We start from the raw sequence: 16,856 nt of genomic DNA, 5'->3' as shown, positions 1-16,856 counted from the left end.
TGTTCAGGAGCTATTGACTCGTGAATCGTGATGAAGGATTGGACCACGTGGGGGGAAGTGTTGTTCCACTCCAATCTGAAACACACAGCACGGGACACGCGCACGAGGTGCCAGGCACAGGTCTATGGCGACAGCTTCGGGTGATCCCCAGCATCGGAACGAGCAACGTGATCGTTGTCAATCCCGCTAACGAACCTTCGGGATTGAATCTCTACTTCCGCAACACCGGTCCACGTAAAATCTATTTCCCACATCTTAAGGACACTGAGCGGACGCATGACTAGGGATTCGAATTAACCTTGGTCGCATGTGACTGCATTAACACCGACAAGACTATTGTGACCACACAGTGAACGCCATTGTGAACTCGATGTTAATCTGTGGGTCTGTGTGAGTCTTTGCGTCTCTATGTGAGACCACACTGCAGTGAACCACTGTAAACTCTGAAACAATCAACGGAGGCATTGAAGCCGAATCTCCACCGCACATCAACTGAAGCCATTTCCTGGCTGACTGACCTGGACATAGACTCACGGTCTGCTAATGATCGAGAAAGTGCACGAGAGAGGGTTCGGGGATGCGCAGCGTTCACGCGTCCCGTCACAACCCCACGTGGTGCGGTCGGCTCGTGCCCTCCACGCTGCATTAGCGCAATGTCGTTGAAGTGCTGTCACGCAAGTCCCGGGCCCCGTGTGCAAACCGCTCTCGCACGTGAAAGCTCTGCGGTGTAATCCCCACCGGAGACGGGTCAGGGGTAGTGATGACAGACGGAACGTACTTGGCAAACACGAATGACAAACATCATTTGTAATGTAGCTGAAGTCTTAATATTTACTGTACTTATGAAATACATGTAAAGGTTTTAGAAGCGGTACTATTTTATGATTTTAAGCAATCTTTGCTGTGATGTATTTGCACAAAAAAACACATCTGCCCATATATATATTTAAATGCGCTGAGTTTCTAATAGGTATAATTGCGTATTATGTAAGCACCTGCTCGGATGCTGCCGTAATGTAATGGCTATGTGTGATCCGGAGATCACCGGTTCGACCTCCCGGCGCAACAGCTGAAACAAATCCCCCCACCTCTGTCCACGCAGCAGCATCAATGGACTCACCACAGATAGCCAATCGGCAGGCCGCATGTGGTGGGGTAAAGTGTGGGTATTCCCACCTCTTCCAAGACGTGTTCGCCAGCGTGAAAGAGTAGGCCAATTACAGGGCTGCACCTTGACATTTTATAGACCCCCCAAACATCTTCGGGAACTGTCTGGGGGCATGTCCATCAATGCTCGGGCAGTTAACTTTCCTTGCGTCCGTCGTTCACAAACATCACGGTAATGCGTGATGACACCCGACACTCGCGGGACGCCGGCGGCCGGTCGCTGCGTGACAGCCAGGGCTCGCCCGGGCGGTCGTTCGTCCGCCCTCACCGTGTACACCTGCGCGCGCGCGTGGCTTTTGCAGTGCCCGTCCCAACCACGACTCCGACCACGACGACCACCACGCCGCCGCCCACGATCCCTCCTGCCCGCGACGGTGCGTGCCCACGCCCGCACGGCTGCCCGCTGCCTCTTCACCGCCCCTCCCCTTGAGGTTGAACAAGGGAGGCGCGTTATGACCACTCCCGCCACGACGACGGCGGTTGGAGTTGTACCGCGGGTGGTTTGCTCCATGTGCCGGGAGCTTCTTTAGGAAGTGAATGCAGTGGATTCTTGTGAACCCACCTGCCCCCATCCTACAAAGATGCCAGTCCCAACCACGGGCACCATGGTGGTGAGATGTTAACTTACCTCGCCTGGTATACAGGAGGTCGTGGGTTTAATCTCGACCCTGACGCCTGCTGTATATTTGGAGTTTCCATGGTCGCGTGGATTTTTCTTCAGGTCCTCTGGTTTTATCCCTCCAAATTTCTAATAATGCGTTTAGTTTATTACTTGGCTGCTATACATTTTCACGTGATGAGAAGCCACTTCAGTGGCCAGGTCGCATCTGAAAAAGAGCTACATACTGTAGCTCAGTGAGCCTTCCCTTGTAAAATAAATAAAAAATGTAATATAGCTATACAGCAAGTAGGTTGGCAATCTCGCTGTGTGGCTGGTACAAAGTGTTTTAACCCCCCACTCCTTCCTAAAGGGATGCTTTCAACCGGTAACGGCGAGCACGTGGGCCCAGCAGTTAGTCTATCAGCAGGTCATATGTGGTGGGGTAAAGTGTGGGTACTTCCACTTCTTTCAAGACGTTTGGCCAGCGTGGAAGAGTAGGCCAATATCACATCTTTAAAGGGGGACCTCTAAGTGGAGACCCCCCGCTAGCAGCAGCGTTAGCGAGCGATCGCAGTGCTGTACCGTGACCGTATGTCGCCTTCTACTTGGCTGTTGCCACCCACGGCACGAGTGGGCCAGCTGGGGGTGTGTGATGTGAATGGGCACCGTGCACCACTGCTGCTGCTGCTGCTGCGTGCGCGCAGTGTGCAAGGCTGCGAAGGCAGACATCGTGTTCCTGGTGGACGGCTCCTGGAGCATCGGCGATGACAACTTCCACAAGGTGATCCGCTTCCTGTACGGCACGGCGGGCGCACTGGACAAGATCGGACCTGACGGGGCACAGGTGGGCGTACGCACACGGACTAACTACCTGGAGACGAACACCATGCATCCACATGTAGCCCTGAACAGACCAGTGGGGCTCATGTCATGGCCCGGTACGGCACGCAATGGGGTGGTGTGGACAGCGTCACGCCCAGTGCTGTTGTTTACTTACCACACCAGATATTAATTTTAAGTCGACCTTTTGGAGGCGCAGGACCAGTTTAAAAGCATCTCCACTTGATGTTAGCTGTAGCCATGAAGGCAATATGGCGATACTGGTCTTAATTAACATCGAGCGATTATTCTAACATGTATCTATCAATTAATAATAACGCCTTCCCAAACAGACTCTGTATGCATGTATGTTCAACTTTTTTCGCACCATATGTAGCCAACCGTGATCATTGGAGGTATATTTCATCCTCGTAGAAATAAAAACAAATCTTCCGTGTAGCTCTAATGTGCTTTTTCTGAAACGAAGAAGTCCCAGCACGTGGAGCAAGACGTCGGACACCGTGCGGAAGAGCGCTCGGCATAACGCCGCAACAGTGCAACGACACGGCGGAGAGCCGCGCAGCGCAATTGCGAAAGCCCCGCCCGGTAGCGGCGGCGCTCCGCACGCCCTGCTTGACGTCCGCCCGCCCGCCTTGCCCTCTGACCCTACTGTCCGCCACCCCGTACCACGTGCCAGGTGGCCATCGCCCAGTTCAGCGACGACGCGCGCACCGAGTTCCTGCTGAACTCGCACCGTGACAAGGAGAGTCTGCTGCACACCATCGAGAACATGCGCTACAAGGGCGGCAACACCAAGACCGGTGTGGTTCTACCCCCTCGCCCCGCCCCCGCCCCCCGCCCCCTCCCCCTCGCTACCTCCACGGCTGCCTACCGTTCGACACCGCCACCACAGCAGGGCGGGGATCCCAAAGGGACAGCTTGCCCCGGGCCCCACACAAAAGAGGGCCCCACAACTCGTGCCGGATTAAGCTAGTGCGGGGCCTGTAGCATATGTGATAAAGGGGCCCTAAATATAAAAAAACATAACTATTAAAACACGAATGTTTGACTTGCATAGTAAAGTAATTGTATTTTTTTATTTGCTATACAGCCAAGTAATACGACAAATCGCTAACCTTAAACACCCAGTCGTTCATAAAAGTTGAAGGCAGTATAGTAGTATAGTATTCGAGCAAGTGCAGAATCACTGAACCGGAATAGATAGCTTGACAGCATTAAGTGCGGGGCCCTTGAAAGTGCGGGGCCCGTAGCATATGCTACTTTTACTAGTCCGGCACTGCCCACAACGGCCCTGTTGTTACTTTCTCACGAATGCATGAGGGGGCCCCACGTCATGTTCTGCCATGGGCCTCCGGGCAGCCTCTGGGTGACCCTGCTCAATGTTCTAGCCATCAAACCACAGGCAAACCTCTCCAAGATGGACTCAAAGGGGGGCAGAGCCCTTCCCGTTGAGGGAGACGTCCGGCAAACGGAAAATACTAAATGCGTAATTACTCTGTTTTATAACATTTACATGATCCCTGTCGTGCCGACTCACCACGCCGCCTCTCTGTTTCCGCCGCGACAGGCCGCGCGCTGACGCACGTCCGGGACCACCTGTTTGTGGAGACGGGCGGCATGCGGCGCAACGTGCCCAAGGTGCTCGTGGTGCTCACGGATGGCCGCTCCCAGGACGAGACGCCGATCATCGCTCGCGAAATACAGCTCAGTGGTGGGCAGCGCGACGCGCCACGGCGGGGATTTTGAGTTGTACCACGTGTGGTTCGCTGATTGCAATACTCTGGAGGCGCAGTGCATTTTTGTGAACCCCCCTGCCCCCCCCCCCCCCATCCGAGAGAGATGCTACGAAGCCAATAGATAGCTGTACAGCAAGTAGGTTGCTGATCTAGCGCAGTGGCGCGATGACGGCCACGCGGCCTCAGGGGAGTCGCGCGGCACGGCCTGGCGCGGGGCTGTGAAAGCGAGGCCTATGCGGGCACAGCGTGGAATAGGGAAGGGCCGGGCATCGTGAGTTCCTCTAACAGTGCACGGTGGTATGGCGCACGATGGCACCAATGTAGCGTGACGCAACAAGGTATTGGGCACCGGTGGCGCGAGGAATGAGCCAACAAGGGAAAAGCTTAGGCCCCCATAGAGTTCATGTATGAAGAGGGATGCACCAAATATCCGCGATATTCCAGATCCTTATGAACATAAAAACCAATAAACGAAAAAAAATAACCCGTAAAAACAAAGTTTTTCACTATAAATCCTTTATATGCGTGGTGGCTAGAGTCCTCTCGTCCTCTGGCTTGAGATGGCTACCACCTATGGGTCAGATGATTGTGTGCCAGCATTAACCAATTGCAAAATGTCAGCTCGATTGGATCACGGGAAGTGGGTTAAAAAACGACCGAAAAATTTGCATGGTCCTAAGCAAGCAAGCAAGCGAACTTAATATAAAGGATTTAAAAACACAATTAATCTCTCTCATCTCTATCTTGTCTGCAGCTCTCTTCTCTCACCTCACTGATATTGAATATCTTTTTGTCCACATTTCTCTCACCTCACTACATATCTGGCTCTCGTTCACATCTCTTCTGTCCATCTCACTGGGAGTTTATAATTGCCCACGGCCCCCAGGGAGCCAGCGCCCGCCGCGGCGGTCAGAGACGGCGACAGCAGCAGTCATTGCGCGCTTGAGCTGGCTGCACGCCTCTCCCTCCCCCTCGATCCCAGGCGTCAGCATCTTCGGGATCGGCATCGCGGACGCCGACTACACGGAGCTGGTGTCCATCGCGAGCCAGCCCACAGAGCGGCACCTCTTCTTCGTGGACGACTTCAACGCCTTCCAGAAGATCGAAGATGAACTCATCGCCTTCATCTGCGAGACGGCCTCGGCCAGTACGACGCCACTCCTAGCAACATGCCTAGCACACGCCTAGGACACGCATAGCGCACACTTAGCACATGCATAGCACACACCTAGTACACAAGCCTCAGTCCTCACTACATGGCTGCACAAGCATAACACACAAGCCACACAGCCCTCACTATATGGTCAAACAACAATAATCCCCCGCATAGCCTCATAGACTTTTGGCATAAGTGCTGTCAGCGAGTAGCACCTATGAAAGCCGGCACGGCACACCGGGAGTGGGTGGCCAGCACCACGCCCGGTCGCCCTTGTCTCCCGAGTGGCGATGTTTACACACCGTACCAGGTACTCATTTGAGGCCGAGTCGACCTAGTGGTGGCCCAGAACCAGATCAGATAATAATTATCGGTGTGGCACACAAACGCGCTTCTGCAGCCGTCTGGAACGCTCTTCCGTCCGATATTAGGAAGCCACTCGATCTATGCACGTTTAAATCATCTAGATTGAAAATTAATTTCTTTAAAACAGTTTTTGCGTTTAGTTGTTCTTCCCCTGCACCTCTGATTAGCACGGTTGGCTACATATGGTGCAAAAGAAGTTCAACAAACTACATACGTATAGACTCATACACATGCACCCACACTCCTACACACGCGCTCCCTTATGCCTCGTGTGCTCACGTGTGCTCTGTTTGTGTTCCCCGCAGCCTGCCCGCTCGCGTTCCTCAACGGGCACACGGTGTCAGGTGAGTGGTGCTCGCAGCGCGTTCAGACCTGACCCGACGCAGAAGTCCCCCTGTCGTCTCAGCCGTGAAGGCTGTCGAGGCAACTCCTGTTGGCAAGAACCTTTGAAGACCAACAGGACACACAAGGGGATAGCGCGCAGGGTGTAGCGGTGCGGTTATATTGGGTGCGGTGCGCAGAGTGTAACAGTGCAGTTGTATCGGCTGTGCGGTGTGCAGGGTTTAACATGATGGAGTCATTTGGGCTTTTGGACAAAACCTACTCCATGCTGAGTGGCGTCGCCATGGTGCCAGGGACCTTTAACAGCTTTGGCTCCTTCAAGATTCAACCGGAAGCTCAGCTCCGACAGCTCACCAGGTAATAGCAAACGAGCCAGGCTGTTCTTTGCGAGTGAAACATGTTTGTATAATAGGAGAATACTGGGCCTGTAATTCATGTTTTGCTGTCATCGTTTTCTGTAATTTCCCTTTTACTTTGCCCCCAAGTTTCAGTTATTTGTCCAGAATGTGATCTTTCATTATTATGGTCGTGACAACTGTTTCAGAATTTGTCTTTGTCTTAGGTATTAGAATCTGCTGCATAAAGGGACTCGAAATTAACCCACCCACTGAACGTGGTTTTATGTTTTTTTTGCCTCGGTTTTTCTCTTTATTTTGCTTTGTCCTCGCTTTGCCAATGCTGAAGTGTAACCAGTATCGTTTCGACCCATGATCGCTCCCTGTCTCACGTTCGCGTCTCGTTTTCACGAATCGTGAGTACCGTTCGTGAGAAAGTTACCACGTTTTTACGTTTTAGGTTGCATGCCTCCTCAGTATAATGATCACGTTTTGGTTCATAAACGGAGGATTTGCGTACATCCCTAAGGATCATACATGAGCAATGCGGCTCAGCGGGAGAGCGAGTGGCTTGCCAACAGGTTTCAACTTAAAATTCTGGTTGGGGTTTGACTCGGCCTATCGTATCCCTCCGGAGTTAATAAAACAAGTACCACTTTGTTGGGAAGTCACCAGTGGTCGTTCTGTGACTCTGCGGGTGAGACTGCTATGTCAAACCGGGCCACGGTTTTCTTGGCTTGAAAGAATTCTGCTGAGGTGATGCACTCCCAGAAGGCCATTCTGCAGATACAGTACTCATCGTATACACGTGCAGTACAGGTGCCCTTTAACTGCACTCTGCTTACGACGAGGCTGCTGTGAAAGAATACACACACCATCTTGATCACTCGCAGTAAGTAAAAGTATTTTTACATTGTACTTTTTTAATCTACATAATATTTACTGTACATTTGTCATTAACATTATCTTTATGTGCAGTACTGTACACTACATTCTTTTTTCACTCTATACTATACAAGTAATATTTAACACTACACAAAATGTTAACCATATTTTACGTAAAAATATACTTCCTGTTTCATGTTTGGGTTTATATAAGGTGACATTAAACAAGAGTAGGTGTCATATTATGAACAGTGAACCGAATCCTATATTTCCTTTTCGCCTTTTGAGTTTGCGGTTCGCGGATTTGCCGATTGCGGTGATTTTCACACCGCGTAACTCCCCCCCCCCCCCCCCCCCGCGATGGACAAGGGAAGGAGACGTCGTCTGATTATTTTGTCCTCCAGATAAGTCTCGCCTCCGCCATGAGAATGGGGAATTTCCTACACTGGCTCAACGCTGTTAGCGGGAGATGAACACCGCCTCCGTCGCTCACTCAAGCAGAAAATCACGTTGCCTTTTGACCCCAACCTTACAGTAGTAATAAAAGACTTCGTCAGGCACTGCTGGTCTCTGTTGCTCTTTTATTTAGTTTCCTCCTCGCACCCCGCTGGTCCTGACAGCAGACCAGCGTCTCCTCGCGTGCGCCCTGGGCGCTCCTCCGTCAGTCTTTATTTAGCTCCTTGCTCGCACCCCGCTGGTCCCGACAGCGGGACCAGCTGCTTCTCGCGCGCGCCCCGCACGCGCTCCTCCCTTCTCGCGCACGCCCCACACGCGCTCTCCCGTCAGTCGCTCCGCTCCTCCCCAACGTGGTCCCGCTTCTTCACTCCAACAACTGACCCGGATCCCTTCCGGGCTCCCCCCTATATCCTCTTTACCACGTGACCCTGACTCCTCCCCTTCCGGATCGTCAGATCCAGCCTTCCCATACTACTCTGCTGGCTCCACCTCCATTCACCTCGCTTCCAATTGGACCCGATGTGAACGGCGGCCCCTCCCACACGCCCCCCATACTGGGCTCCGCCCCCCAATACCCCGGGCCGTGTGATTGGGCCAGAGCCCGGCAGCGAACCCCGTTTACACTCGCATTACACAGGCACTGGTGCTTGTACACTTGAGAAACGTCTGGCACACCTAGAATGTAGTTCTTCTTTCTCGAAACACTCTCGCCCCTTTTGCTTGAGTACACCCTGCAATGGGGCTGTTGGAACAGCTTGCTGATGGATGTCTTTGTGAGCCGCTCCGCGATGCACGTGTACATAAGTTACCCCCTCTTGGCACGAACCGCCTGGAGCCTGCGCTGCCAATGCTGGCCAAAGCCGCTTGTAATGGAGCTTCTGGGCTGGCGGGGCATTCAGCTTCCCTTGTTGGTGTTGGCATCCTACCTCTGGTGTGGGGTTGCTTCGTCTACGCTTTGCGAAATATTTCCTGAATGTCAGACTAATTGTATTTTGAAGCCTAGGGACCGAATACTCTTCGAGATACCCAACATCAATAATGCATTGTTTTGCACGGCGGTATGCAGTGACGGCAAGCACCGAAGCTCTGGAATGCCTTCAATGAAAATAATTCGCAGATGGGGTCTCTTGAGACGCGCGAAGATTCAGTTATTCAAGGAATCTTTTTCATCGTCAGTTCATCAGGTAGAATACACTGACGGTGAATCACTCTTTTATTTGCTAATCGGAGAAAATTGCAACCTGAAAGGTGAATGCAGTACAACGCCACGTATCCGACTGCCCGGTGGAACATCTCGAGAAAATGACAGTTGCACCCTGCGCAAATCCTGCCTTGGGTGTGGCCGATAAAGTGCTCAGGGTGGTTTAGTGATGGTCGGACACGCAACGTTGTCCTGCACCCCGTCTTGATGAGAGTGGACGGTGCCGGATTGTGATTTAAAAGGGTTTTTTTCTTTCCTTATAACTCATTGGTAGCCAATAATCAAATACATCGATTACCAGATCTCAGAGAAGCAGGTGGCTTGTAATCAAGCAACCATCACTTATTATACTAACCAAGATTAAAACAACTGGGTAATCATTATCAGCCATAATAAATCCACTGCTGGATGGAAGACTGTCCAAGCTGTTCTGAGATCCAATAATCCACTTACCGCCTGCACATTTTAGGTGAAGCCGATTTCATTGCTCCATCTCCTTACTGGACATCCTCTTGGACATGTCCACTATACATTAGTAGACCACAGTTATCTGATTGCCAGGTCGCTTGCAAGATGTCTGGTCAGTGTGGAAGAGAAGGCCAAAATGCCATCAAGAAGGACCCTCTCGAGCTCCCTGGAGCACCTTTGCAGGACTCTACCCATCTGTATTTCCCTGTTGCGATCCCTGTGTATCTTGTCTGTATCTTTTATTTGATGATTTTCTCAGAACCAGATCGCATCACTCGTCTGTACCTGGCATACAACTTGAAGCCGTTTGTCCGACGAGCCAAATATCAGAGTGATTTCCTCATCAAATGAGCATTGAGGCAGTGCCCACCTCCTGTGGTGCAAATACCACATTCCTATGGAAGGGACAAGCTATGAATAAAACTACTAAACTATGTTTTATTTTACCAAGTAAGGTCCACTGAGCTATATCGCTCTTTTTTAGAAGCGACCTTGCCACAAATGATAGCTCAATGAAGTGGCGTATCCCTAAACACGTGTTGACTCTAAATGTGGAGGGAAAAACCAGAGGACCTGGAGAAAAATCCACGCGACCACGGGGAGAACATGCAAAAATTTACAGCAGGCGTCAGGGTCGGGATTGAACCCATGACCTCCTGTATACCAGGTGGGGTAGTTAAGATCTTGCCACCGTGGCGAGATATTCATAGGACAATGTTTACTTCCCCACAAAGCAATACTGATTTCATCAACCCCAGAGGGATGATGGGCTCAGTCAATCCCCAATCGGGATTTGAACTCACAATCTATCAACTGTGAGCCACTCACTCTCCCGCTGAGCCACGGGGCCTGACGTGCAATAAGAACGCGCAAATACCAAATCTACCTTGCTTACCAGGGTCCGCTCAGGCACTGCCTTACTGTCGCTGGCTAGTGGTGCTGCTTGCTACTTGTCAGTGGGCCAATTGGCCCTGCCCAGTTCAGTATCCACCACGCTCTCTTCCCCTCCCCACCCCCCGACATTTTGTCTCTGCTCGCCCTTTAATCCCTTCTAGCTGCTCTTCACTAGGCAGCGCTCCACTCCCCCTATCCCACACCCCCCCCCCCCCCATCTCTGTCTCTCCTCCCTGACAATTGTGGCATCATTGCGCTTTCATTGGTGGGTGTGGAGGAATAATTAAACGCCATCTTGGACTTTGGCCAGGCAGATAATGCACACAGATAAACCAACTTGCTGATATGATGATGTGTTTAGAAATATTCCATATTCTCAATAAGTGAGATGGTACACATTCAAATAGTCTCCCAGCCACCAGAAAATATGCTGCCCCTCAACCAGCTACTCAGCCAGTGATGAACCAACTTTGTTAGACAAGCAGCCAGTATATGATGAGTTTGTACATCTTTTTGTAGTTTTCCACATTTATATTTCAATTGTGCTATATACTTCAGGTTATTCTCTCACGAAGCAGAGCAATCTTTCATGCTATTGAATGGCCCACGGCAGTGGATATCACAGAGCTACCTCTGAGGCCCCTTCAAGTGACCTCTGATCCACATATTGGGCAGCACTTCCCCACCCTCTGCACACGAGAGTAATGTTTGCCATATAACAGACCGATATTTTAATTATCAGAGCTGGAATTTATCCAAATTAAGTGCAGAACTACAATTAATACGGTGTTTGTTGTGCAGTCATTAGTGACCGGGCTGAGACCATTACCTCACTCCACTCGAGAACGCGGATCAATCACAGGCGGCTGCCTGGATTCAAACCTAGGTCCTCAGCGGTGCCGGTTCGATGCTCTGACCTCTTCAGCCTACTCGCCCACATCACACCACACATCCTAACCACAATGCCGCATGACCCTATGGCATTGGCATCACCAGGAGCGATGCTTCATGAGGTGTCACTTTCACCTCGGAAAAAAACCTCACGAATAACAATTGCTGCGAGCGGCCAGTGCGTCGATGCCCGCCGTGCCGCCTTGCCCACCCTGCCCATTGTGCCCACCGTGCCCACCGTGCCCACCGTGCCCCACCGTGCGTGCTGTTCCCATCGTACCCACCGTGCCCACCCGGCCCACCGTGCCCCACCGTGCGTGCTGTTCCCATCATACCCACCGTGCCCACCCTGCCCACCCTGCCCACCATGCCCTACTTGCCCGCCCTGTCTGCCACGCCGCCTCTTGCCCCAGGGCCTCCAGTTCGCATCAGTCGGCGGGGTCGCCATCACTGCTAAACCCATTAACACTTGAGAGCGGGCAAAGCGACAGGTGTGGCTTGTAAAGGTAGGCGACATGCGGCCGATCACTTAATTAGGCACACAATCTAAAACACAAACAGGGATTCGCGTTTAAAGCAGACCTGGCCCTGCCTAGAGTAAGCAACTGTGAAACCCATCACGGCTGTGTCGAACCACGCAGTTAAGGGTTCGACTCTCATCTTAGCCAAAGACCTCTGTGGCTTGATTCTGGCGGGGAAAAAAATCTACTTTTCTGCGAAAACGGATCTGATTCTCTCCAATAAAATATTTTTTAGAGGCATTTGGAGTGGAGTGGTGTTGGCGCAGTGGTTATGGCGCTGTAGTATGAAGTCGGCGACTTGAATTTGATTCCCGGCCAAGGCTCACAGTGGCGAATGATACCTAAACCAGTCCTGGACCTTTCCCTTCAACGAACCGCATTTACCGTCGTGCTGGAGTATGGACAAACAATCTCAATGGCTGATCAACGTGGGGAAGCCTTTACTCAGCAGTGGTATGACAAAAGATCTGTAAATTATTAATTATATCAGGCCTTCACAATACAGTACATGAAATTGAGGCTTTATATTTTTGACATTGAAGCCATGCCTACATTGTTAATCGTCTAATTGCCATACCTGCGCATCCCTTGCACAATCAACAACCCCCATGATGACCGCGGCGGTGCGGGCGCGCGGCCCCCGCGACTGCAGGAGGCGGCCGGTCTCCGCGTGGCCCTCGGGGGTCGGCAACCTGCCGCTGCGGAGCCGCATGCGGCTCTTGAAATGTTGGGTTATTTTTTTTTTACCTAATTCCCCCCCAAAAAATGCCTATTCTTGTTATTTTGGTTGCCGACCCCTGATCTCCAGTGTGGGGAGGCCTTCAACCCAGCAACATCCTGACACACGGGCTGTGCGAGTACTTCTTTAACCCCCCCCCCCCCACGTGTGTGCTTTGTCTCCACGTACTCTGGTTTTCTCTCGCGTGCAAAGGGGCTTTGACAAGGAGTTGTTGCGTTTAATTTGAGGCATTTCTAAATAATTATCTGCAATTGTGAATAGAGGAAAATGGTCACCTTCCCATTCATGAGGACCTCAATAACGTCCCTCGTCAACGCTTAAAGCCGCGCCAAGACCTTTTGGACCCATGCAATGAAGCTTGGAGAGCCGAATGGAGTTCAAAAGAACTTCTAAACCAACACCTTGTGAAAGACCCAACGCAGAAGATCCTTGGGTTTGATCTTCCTCGAAGCTCATTGTCCACCCTAAACCGCATCCACACAAACCATGGCAGATGCGGATACCTGATGCACAAAAAAGGAATATTAAAAACTGTCCAGTGTGCGACTGTGGTCATCTTCAACAGACCATACAACATATACCGATGAAATTTCCGATCCACAAATGCGAAGGAGACATCGCAGCGATACTCTCTGCCACTCCTGACACGATTATCTGGCTTGACCACCTGAATGTGAAATTTTAGTTGTTGCTCTGCATCTACTTCCGCCATACGAAAGAAGAAGAAGATGTTGAATCTAACCAACACTGCATTGTGAGTAACGGAGATGCCACAATGTGCTCCGTCTCCAGCTTGTGGGACACGCAAACTCAAAAGCTAAAATGCACAGATCCCCTTCACTCCGAGCCACATGAGAATGTGCCGATACGCAACATAGGACTTGAGAAATCCCTGACATATCACGGCCTCTGTAAAGGCGGAGTTATAGAGGTAAGATGGAAATAGGTGCAACCCCACGTTTGCTTGCTAACCCCACTTGGTGGGAACTCTACAGGCACCCCCCCTCAGAGGGCATGTGGCATGCTCTTCCACACTAGCCAGATGTCCATCGACTGTGGGTGGACTCAGTTACACTGCTCGGTGAACAGAGGCGGTGGTGGGGATTCACTAAACTTGCCTCGCTATGCCGGGAGATTGAATCGAACCGGCGACCTCTGGATTGCAGGTCCAGTGTGCTCACCCGTTACACAACCGCGGCAGCGGTGTCTGCAGGATCCATCGAAATGTGATCTAATCTCAGCCGTGGCACCTCCACGTCCTGGCGGTGTGGAAGGGGTTCGGGGCACGGAAGGGGATGGGGGTACGGCATCCCCCTGGGTTGTGACCCCAGTGGAGACGCGGCCTCGTGAAGCAAATGCCGTGCATGGTGCCGATAAGTTTACGTCTTTCCGAGCCGGGTCCATGATTAATTCCTTCCTGAGACTGCAGGCAGCAGTTATTCTGTCAGTTTGACTCGACTTTTATTGGTTTTCGTCCTCTGTCACCCAATCTGCAGGGTACTCCTAGGGTCCCGACCTCCATTATTTATCACGGCTGCTACGGTGAATGCCAGCGTGTGGGCACATGCACACGTGTGTGCACGTGTTGACGTATTAATGAATGCACAGGTATGTTTGTGCACATTTGGGTCGGAGTTATTATGAATTATTGATTCCTACTTGACAATGTTTGGGCCATGTCGTGTGTGTCGAGAGCAGTGGTGCAGTCGGTAAGTGTTGCTAAGGGTTCAATACCTGACCGTGTGCATTTTTCATTGGCATTACACTCAGTTTGCCTTTAACCAAATCACCTCGAATGCACCTGCTTTCATCACATCTTGGAAGCTCAAATGATAAGCCACTTTGTTGAGCTTTCATTTGTGGCCAGGTCGTTTCTGAAAAAGAGGCTAACAGCTCTGAGTCTTACCTGGCAATATCAAAAACATAGTTTAGTTTTACTTGTGTATATATATTTTAAGTGATTTGTTTACCTTTCCTATACTTTGCACTCCTATCCTGCTTTTGTGCTGTTTATTGTTGTAACGTTCTGACCTGCCCCTACTATACATCTGTGAACAAAGAGCTTTATAGCTCATCGGATTCCTCCAGTATAAATACATATTCTGATTCTGGGTTCACCCTGGATAGTGCCTGGATGACCGACCGCCATGCTGAGAGCATGTTGTGGCGAGCTGCAGGGCTACGTGGTGGTGGGCAGCAGCAGCCAGTGCAACTACAACTGCTGCTATAGTGTACAGCCTCTACTTCCATGTCTATGCTGCCTGCAATTACCAACCCGAACTGACCAGGGTGTGTAGGTATGGTCAATTAACCGCCAAGACCTACGTAATGTTTACACGTGTGTGTGTAGCGGTGGTGTAGCGACCCGGGTTCGATTCCCGCTCACGGCCAACACCAGTGACAATTATCTGAACCGGTCCTGCCCCCCCCCCCCAGGTCGACTCAGCCTCAAATGAGCACCTGGTACGATGTGTAAACATCGCCACTAGGGAGACAAAGGCGGCCGGGCGTGGTGTTGGCCACTCACACCCTTGTTTGCCGTGCCAGCCTTTATAGTTGCTCGCTAACAGCACTTGCCCCTACAGTCTGTTAAGGCTATACAGATGATCTTTATCTTTGTGTAGCGGTTAGTGCGTTGCGTTACAAACCGGTGACCAGAGTTTGATTCCCGCTCACGGCGAACGGCCGTGACGATTATCTGAACTTGTCCTGAGCCTCCCCTGAGTCGACTTCTCCTCAAATGAGTACCTGGTGTGGTTGTAAACATCGCCATTGGGGAGACAAAGGCGGCTGGTGTGGTGCTGGCCACTAACCCTCTCACGTGCCAAACTGGCCTTCAAAAGGTGGTCACTAAAAGCACTTTCCGCAGCAGTGTCTTAAGGCTACACGGGGAATCTGTGTGTGTGGGCGCTCGCGCGTTTGTGTGACAGCGACGTGCACCCGGACGGCCTGCGGCCAGACTTCACCATCTCCTTCCTCTTCCGAGTGCTCCCCGAGACCGGGCCCGAGCCGTTCGCGCTGTGGCAGGTGCTGAGCACCAGCGGGAGCCAGCAGGTGGCCATCATCCTCGACGGTGCGCACGCCCCCCCCCCCCCCCCGCTCGCAGCACCGACACCACCGCATCGTGGGGACGCACACACAGCACGGACATGACAGCCCACGTGACGTGACGTGAGTACACACACACACAGCACGGACATGACAGCCCACGTGACGTGACGTGAGTACACACACACACAGCACGGACATGACAGCCCACGTGACGAGACGTGGGGACACACACACACACAGCACGGACATGACAGCCCACATGACGTGGGGACACACACACACAGCACGGACATGACAGCCAACGTGACGAGACGTGGGGACACACGCAGCACGGAGATGACAGCCCACGTGACGAGACGTGAGTACACACACACACAGCACGGACATGACAGCCCACGTGACGAGACGTGAGTACACACACACACAGCACGGAGATGACAGCCCACGTGACGTGACGTGAGTACACACACACACAGCACGGACATGACAGCCCACGTGACGTGACGTGAGTACACACACACACAGCACGGACATGACAGCCCACATGACGTGGGGACACACACACACAGCACGGACATGACAGCCCACGTGACGTGACGTGAGTACACACACACGCAGCACGGAGATGACAGCCCACGTGACGTGACGTGAGTACACACACACACAGCACGGACATGACAGCCAACGTGACGTGACGTGGGGACACAAAGACAAATCAAAAATACATAAGGGCAATGTATGTACACACACGCACAATACAGGACGCACAGACACAACATGGCTTTTCAGAAACACAATGAGCTATACGTACACACACGTGCAACATGACAATACACAATGACAATGCAGCATGGGTACATCAACATAACATTGGTATGAACAAACACACAATGCGGCTATGTATGAGCACACTGCAATACATCGAGTCAAACACACAATAGAAGTTGTGAGCTCTGGACCGGTTTCAACATTCTGAGTATCATCAGCGGATTAGGGCGCAGAGTGCCGGCGTGTTGCCCGATGCAATTATCGCACGCAAGACATCAGACGCGAGCGTCAGGGTCATCTCTGTGTTCCCCTCGCCTCCCTGCAGTGGGCAAGAAGGTGCTGGCCTACGTCTACCATGATGAGCAGGGCCAGAGGCAGGTGGTGACGTTCGACGGGCCCGAGGTGCAGAGGATATTCTACGGCAGCTTCCACAAGGTCA

General features: G+C 51.8%; 1 protein-coding gene across 3 annotated transcripts in view; it reads left to right on the top strand.

The window, feature by feature from the left end:
- Positions 1 to 16,856, top strand: part of LOC133353284 (collagen alpha-1(XIV) chain-like) — a 283,983-nt gene that overhangs the window by 185,610 nt on the left and 81,517 nt on the right. For all 3 annotated transcript variants that reach the window (XM_061569396.1, XM_061569397.1, XM_061569398.1), the window contains 9 exons: positions 1,470 to 1,541; positions 2,473 to 2,612; positions 3,285 to 3,408; positions 4,176 to 4,319; positions 5,327 to 5,491; positions 6,172 to 6,210; positions 6,427 to 6,565; positions 15,529 to 15,671; positions 16,743 to 16,852. In XM_061569396.1, coding sequence (XP_061425380.1) covers positions 1,470 to 1,541; positions 2,473 to 2,612; positions 3,285 to 3,408; positions 4,176 to 4,319; positions 5,327 to 5,491; positions 6,172 to 6,210; positions 6,427 to 6,565; positions 15,529 to 15,671; positions 16,743 to 16,852 — 1,076 coding nt within the window. The remainder of the gene's footprint in view (positions 1 to 1,469; positions 1,542 to 2,472; positions 2,613 to 3,284; positions 3,409 to 4,175; positions 4,320 to 5,326; positions 5,492 to 6,171; positions 6,211 to 6,426; positions 6,566 to 15,528; positions 15,672 to 16,742; positions 16,853 to 16,856) is intronic.

This window comes from Lethenteron reissneri, chromosome 43 (genome assembly GCF_015708825.2).
Source record: "Lethenteron reissneri isolate LAM-NWPU_2019-01 chromosome 43, ASM1570882v1, whole genome shotgun sequence".
Lineage (NCBI taxonomy): Eukaryota > Metazoa > Chordata > Hyperoartia > Petromyzontiformes > Petromyzontidae > Lethenteron > Lethenteron reissneri.
The sequence above is the reverse complement of the archived record's forward strand: the minus strand, read 5'-3'. Positions and strand labels throughout refer to the sequence as shown.